The 6,718-nt window shown below is 39.8% G+C and overlaps 1 protein-coding gene across 1 annotated transcript in view; it reads left to right on the forward strand.

Moving 5' to 3' along the window:
• Window positions 1-6,718, forward strand: part of ANO4 (anoctamin 4) — a 192,950-nt gene that overhangs the window by 133,968 nt on the left and 52,264 nt on the right. The window contains exons 14-15 of the mRNA XM_008586623.1: window positions 736-818; window positions 6,501-6,641. Of these exons, the coding sequence (XP_008584845.1) occupies window positions 736-818; window positions 6,501-6,641 (224 nt within the window). The remainder of the gene's footprint in view (window positions 1-735; window positions 819-6,500; window positions 6,642-6,718) is intronic.

Raw genomic sequence — 6,718 nt, forward strand, 5'->3', positions numbered from 1 at the left:
GTGCCTTCCAAGGCAGCAGGAGTATATCTTATTTCTTTTATCTTTTTCATTGCATAATGCTCAATCATTCATTTGAGTATATTTTTTTGATGAAATTGAGTAGAAATCTACTTTGGCTGAATGAGGATAAGCCGTGATTTCTCTAGGTGGAGAAGCCAACTACTTCATGCTTATTGGAGAAAGTTCTTAATGGACTTAAACATTTTTGTCTTCACTGTGGCAACAAAGAGAAGCAGCAAGACTCCTTCTTCCAATAAAATAGCTTCCTTCAATAAAATAGTAAAATATATTTTACATAGACATTTGCTGTGAGAAAACTTTGAGGGATGAGAAATTACTGCCAATCAAATACATGTGAACTTCTAAGTTTCGCTTTTGCTTTTCTGCCTTACGTGTCCCTGACTTTTAAAAATAAATACTCTATCACTTGGAAAGATGTTGGTAACCCAGTTACATCCCAGGAGTTTTGTCATTCGAACAAGTTGGTTCTGCCTCAACTTGCAAACCAGCTTAATTTGATTCTAAATGAAATCTTTAATTTTTCATTATGTTTGACACAAGTTTAATAATTCTCAAGAAATGGTCCTTGTTACAAGAAGTTTAGCTAGGAATTCTGATATTTAAGGATGCTTACACAAACAACTGTCATTCTTTGCAATGGCTTCATTATTCAGTGACAGTGGCATTGTTTTACTTTTATTTGAAAATGTCTTTGTCTTTCTCTGCTTGTTCCAGCGACAGTTTTCCTGGAGTTTTGGAAAAGACGGCGAGCGGTAATTGCTTATGACTGGGATTTGATTGACTGGGAAGAAGAGGAGGTTTGTATCATTTACCTCGGAATTAAAAAAAAAAAAAACACCAAAAAATAACCAATCCCCCTTGAGTCATCACTCTCTGCTCTGTGAGAGAAGTCAGGCTTATTTATAAAGCTTTTTCAATAGCTGTCTTTGCAGGAAATTTCAAGCAGTATAAAAAGAGACTGGCAGAATTAAAAAAAAAAAAGACAACATTTTGATTCCTTAGTGGAATAAAATTCTGTGACTAAATGAAGCATTTCACTCACAGAGCATTTCACTGCTTTGTAAATGTAGCATTTCACTTGTAGAATTGGTAAAATTCTTTTTTACACTTTTTTTTTTAGTTTTCTTGAATATCATCTGTTTTCTTCAGCAGAAAGAGGGTATTCTTTTTATGGTCCCCATCAAACCTGTCTGTGCGCACAGAGTACCATCTTGACTGGCATGAAGAATTAGCCACATCTTCAGGGACTGGGCTGCTTTGTCTCTTCAAGACCAGGGAACCTCTAGAGACCAAAGAAAGTGGCATTTGCTTGAGGGGCCAGAGAACCTAGTAAAGGAATTGTCCTTGGGGCCCTGTGCAAAGACAAGACAGCTTGGTGAGGCAGAGGGCAAGTATGCAGAAAAGCGGGCCTGCTTTAGAAAGGCCGACTTCGAGGTTGGTTTCAGTAGAGCTTCCACCATCCTAACTGCGAGGAGTAACTCACTGTCCATAAACTTAATGCACACACAGTATGATTTATGCTTTCCTTCTGGGACTCTGGAATTTTTAGATGTGCGAGGCAGAGGGTACCTATGTGATCAGCCCCCAATAAAAACCCTGGACTTTGAATTTCTAGTGAATTTCTCTGACAATATTTCCCATGTCTAACTAACACATGGCTAACTCGTTGTGGAGGAATTAAGTACATCCTTTGTGACTTCCCTGCGAGAGGACTCTTGGAAGCGTGTGCTGGTCTTCTCCAGACTTTTCCCCATGCACTTTTTCCCTTCGCTGATTTTGCTTTATAGCCTTTCACTGTAATAAATCGTAACCATTGTACAACTATATTCTGAATCCTGTGAATCTTCCTAGTGAATTATCAAACCTGGGAACGGCTCTAGGGACCCCTGACAGCAAGACTCACAGGAAGGACATCAGTGGGAAATGGCTACTCAGACTTGGCATTTTGTTTTTAACCTTCAATACGTATATTTACGTTAAATTTCCATCATTCAGAATTAAACACTTGATTAGTTTAGGTCTTAGTTGTGGTCATCCTCAGAGTAAGTGTGTGTGTGTGTTTATGTGTGTATGTGTTCATCCCTTTATAAAGGTTGTGCCTTCCAAGGCAGCAGGAGTATATCTTATTTCTTTTATTTATCTTTTTCATTGCATAATGCTCAATCATTCATTTGAGTATATTTTTTTGATGAAATTGAGTAGAAATCTGCTTTGGCCGAATGAGGATAAGCCGTGATTTCTCTAGGTGGAGAAGCCAGCTACTTCATGCTTATTGGAGAAAGTTCTTAATAGACTTAAACATTTTTGTCTTCACTGTGGCAACAAAGAGAAGCAGCAAGACTCCTTCTTCCAATAAAATAGCTTCCTTCAATAAAATAGTAAAATATATTTTACATAGACATTTGCTGTGAGAAAACTTTGAGGGATGAGAAATTACTGCCAATCAAATACATGTGAACTTCTAAGTTTCGCTTTTGCTTTTCTGCCTTACGTGTCCCTGACTTTTAAAAATAAATACTCTATCACTTGGAAAGATGTTGGTAACCCAGTTACATCCCAGGAGTTTTGTCATTCGAACAAGTTGGTTCTGCCTCAACTTGCAAACCAGCTTAATTTGATTCTAAATGAAATCTTTAATTTTTCATTATGTTTGACACAAGTTTAATAATTCTCAAGAAATGGTCCTTGTTACAAGAAGTTTAGCTAGGAATTCTGATATTTAAGGATGCTTACACAAACAACTGTCATTCTTTGCAATGGCTTCATTATTCAGTGACAGTGGCATTGTTTTACTTTTATTTGAAAATGTCTTTGTCTTTCTCTGCTTGTTCCAGCGACAGTTTTCCTGGAGTTTTGGAAAAGACGGCGAGCGGTAATTGCTTATGACTGGGATTTGATTGACTGGGAAGAAGAGGAGGTTTGTATCATTTACCTCGGAATTAAAAAAAAAACACCAAGAAATAACCAATCCCCCTTGAGTCATCACTCTCTGCTCTGTGAGAGAAGTCAGGCTTATTTATAAAGCTTTTTCAATAGCTGTCTTTGCAGGAAATTTCAAGCAGTATAAAAAGAGACTGGCAGAATTAAAAAAAAAAAAGACAACATTTTGATTCCTTAGTGGAATAAAATTCTGTGACTAAATGAAGCATTTCACTCACAGAGCATTTCACTGCTTTGTAAATGTAGCATTTCACTTGTAGAATTGGTAAAATTCTTTTTTACACTTTTTTTTTTAGTTTTCTTGAATATCATCTGTTTTCTTCAGCAGAAAGAGGGTATTCTTTTTACAGTTCTAGGCACAAGGAAACAAACCTCCCAAGAGAACTCCACTGAGGAAATGTTTCTGTGAACACCCCAGTGCATCAAGTGGTAAATTCTGAGTGGCAGCTACCCCTCCAGCAGCCTCCCTGGTGCATGTGGTTAACTGTAGAGCTGCTTCCAGACAAAATTGACAAGAAGGGGCAAATTCAGTTCCTCAGACTTCCCTCGCTCAGCTCACTTCCCAGCCTCATCTTTCTCTCTACCCTGTTCCAGGCCAATACACAGTGCTCTTTCCTAATGTCTGTCTGGTTTTGATACTCTCTTCTTGTGCCATTCCTGTCGAAGTCTCGAATACCCATACTGGGCATGGTCACCACATTCCCCCATCGGACCCTGCTTTCCCTTGGCGGTTGGCCCTGGCCCCGACTCTTTCTTCCCTTCTTCTGGTTCACTGTCTGTCCCCTCCCCTGAGTTCCATTTCTTCAGCAAATCAGATAATCATTTTAAATGTGACAATGAATATTAATGGATGTTTTCCTTCCTGGAGACACATTTTTTTATATATATATTACAAAGACTCTTCTAGAAATAGATTTGGTGGGAGAGATAATTTTGAAAGGTATTTTTGTTTGTTTCCTTCAAATCGCGCCTCATGAATGGCTACCTTTTCTCCTTTTTCCCGTGAACACGAATGGATAGTTTTTTGCTCTGTTTTGTTTTTTTGTTGTTTTGTTTTATTGAGAGCATGATGTTTTGATACATGATACTGGGATTTTCAACAATTCTTATTTTTCTGATAAGGACTTCTTTGGAGCATTCATAAGCATTCTCCTGAAAATGGTTTTCTGGGTTTGGAGAAGCTGCTTAGGCAGACTGTGGAGCCTGCTGGTGGCAGCCAGTCTGCGTTCAGATCTTCCTCAGGGGCAATGTCATTCTGCTGTTTCTGGTCACATATGTTCATGGGAACAGTTCCCAGTGGGATGGAAAGTGTTCTTTTCTGGGAATCTAAGTCACCACTAAGAAACAGTGCCACCTTGAGAAAATTACTTCACTGTTGGAGTTTTTTTCATCCCTAAAGAAAAGAGGAGTGACTAAAATTTCCCCATTCAGCTGTCACGTGTCGTACTGTCTAGTTAACTTTGAACAAACCAGTCTAAAAGCCACTGTTGGCAATTGTGGTGGGCCCATCATGTGGGTACCCTGGGTGTAAATATAGCCCTTGTACGTTGGAGCCTTCTGTCTTCCTGGCCCCTGGTAAAAAGCTTGGGGTGCTGAACTGTTCTTTCACTCAGCACACTTTCTTCATGCTGGAGTCTATGTCCATAGCCATGTGCGGTTCCAGTTCTTAGTTTGGGATTCATTGAGGTAATGCCTTACTTTTAGCCCATGGCTCTCAGCTCACTGTGCAGAAAAGCCCAGACTCACTGCATGCCTTCTTCAGGGGTAACCTAGTATGTTAGTTTGCTAGGGCTGCCATAACGATGTACCACAGACTGAAGAGCTCAATTCAACCAGAGTAATGTATGTGCTTATAGTTCTAGGGGCTAGAAGTCCCAGATACACGTGTCAGCAGAGTTGGTTTCTTCTGACGGCCATGAGGGAAGGATCTATTAAAGGCCTCTCTCCTTGGCTTGAAGATGGCCATCTTCTCCCTGTATCTTGACATTATCTTCCTTCTGTGTATGTTTGTGTCCAAATAGCTGCTTCTTATAAAGACAGCAGTCATATTGGATTAGGGCCCACCCCAATGACCTCCTTTCTATAACAAGATGGCCATCTTCTCCCTGTATCTTGACATTATCTTCCTTCTGTGTATGTTTGTGTCCAAATAGCTTCTTCTTATAAAGACAGCAGTCATATTGGATTAGGGCCCACCCCAATGACCTCCTTTCTATAAAGAACCTGTCTCCAAATACAGTTGCAACTTGAGGTACTGGGGGTCAGAACTTCAACATATGAATTTGGGAATGGGGGGCGGGACACAATTCAGCCCACGACACCCAGGAACACAGGTCTGGCTTCATGAGTGGCCTCAGTTCTTGGATGTGACTAGCTCAAGCACTCTTGATGACACTTACAGCCTGATACATTGAAAGTTTCCTGAAGAAGCAGAAGATTCTAGGTCTGCTCTGTTTATCTCCTCAAATGTAACTGCAGAGCCTGTTTATAACTGCATCTCCTGCTGATCTTACCCGTGCCCTGCCACTGAGTGAAGTCCTGCTCATCAGGCTCCTCCTGCAGCGGGAGCCAGGCTGGGCTGACATGGGCTTCCCTTCATGCTACACAGGCAGGCTGCTGCCAAACCCTGCTCATTCTCCATAACCTCTCTTCTGTCTGCTTTCTTTGCTTTCTGTCAGCACTTCTGCCTGGATTAACTCAATCTCCATTTCACCAGAGTTTCCGCTCACTTTCCATCCTCTTCCAAGACATTCAAATAGAACATATACTTAATTAACCGGAATGACTTCAACTACCCTCTTGCTGATTACCTTTTCCTAATCCCATAATTGCTTTTTAGTCAGGAGCTTTTCACATTCGGATGGGGCTCAGCTAAATGAAATGAAATCTCAGCTTGATTTAGAATTGGAGGAGCCTTGAATTTAGCTGGATTTGAAAGGTGTTTACCTTGTTTTTAATAGTAATTAATATATTTGAAATCTACTGGTTAAAGATGAATGACTCCGGTAGGAGCTTATTAAAAAGTAGATCCACCATGTTTCTAGTTGCCTAAATCCCCCCCCAAAAAAAAATTGCAAAAAGAAACTAAGAATTATATCATCATTACAACTTACAAAATGGATTTTGAATATTTTTCTGTTCAGAAGCCTTTTTTATCCTCTTGTCCATATCACTCCCTCGTAATAAAAAGAAAAGCTGATTAGTTTTTTCAAACCACTAAGGACAGGACAGGTGGTCCCTTTTAAAACATTACGCTTAGTTTCTTTCTTCAAGCATAGCTTAATAAGATAACAGAGAAAGGTAACTGTTAGTCTGAATTGCATTGCTTTTAATAGTAAATCTTGATCTTTATCCTTTAGATTATCTTCAAGTGGCCAAGTTCAAACATTTAAGCCTGGATCTCCAAGCCCACTTCATGGGTTGACTAATCAGTGTGGCAGATGTTGACTCAGTTTTATTGTGGGGTGTAAAATGATATTTTTTTTCTTATTGTGTAAGCACCTCTTCAGTGCCTCAAAATGCATTTGCTTGTTCTTTAGGAAGAAATACGACCTCAGTTTGAAGCCAAGTATTCCAAGAAAGAGCGGATGAATCCCATTTCGGGAAAGCCAGAACCTTATCAAGCATTTGCAGATAAATGCAGCAGACTTATCGTTTCTGCATCTGGAATATTTTTTATGGTTTGAAACTTGCAGAAGCTGAACCTCCAGGGAGTCTTTGTTGCAGAGATATACACCACCCTTTTCAGGCCTGCTTG

Source organism: Galeopterus variegatus, unplaced genomic scaffold, assembly GCF_000696425.1.
Source record: "Galeopterus variegatus unplaced genomic scaffold, G_variegatus-3.0.2 Scaffold4051, whole genome shotgun sequence".
Classification (NCBI taxonomy): domain Eukaryota; kingdom Metazoa; phylum Chordata; class Mammalia; order Dermoptera; family Cynocephalidae; genus Galeopterus; species Galeopterus variegatus.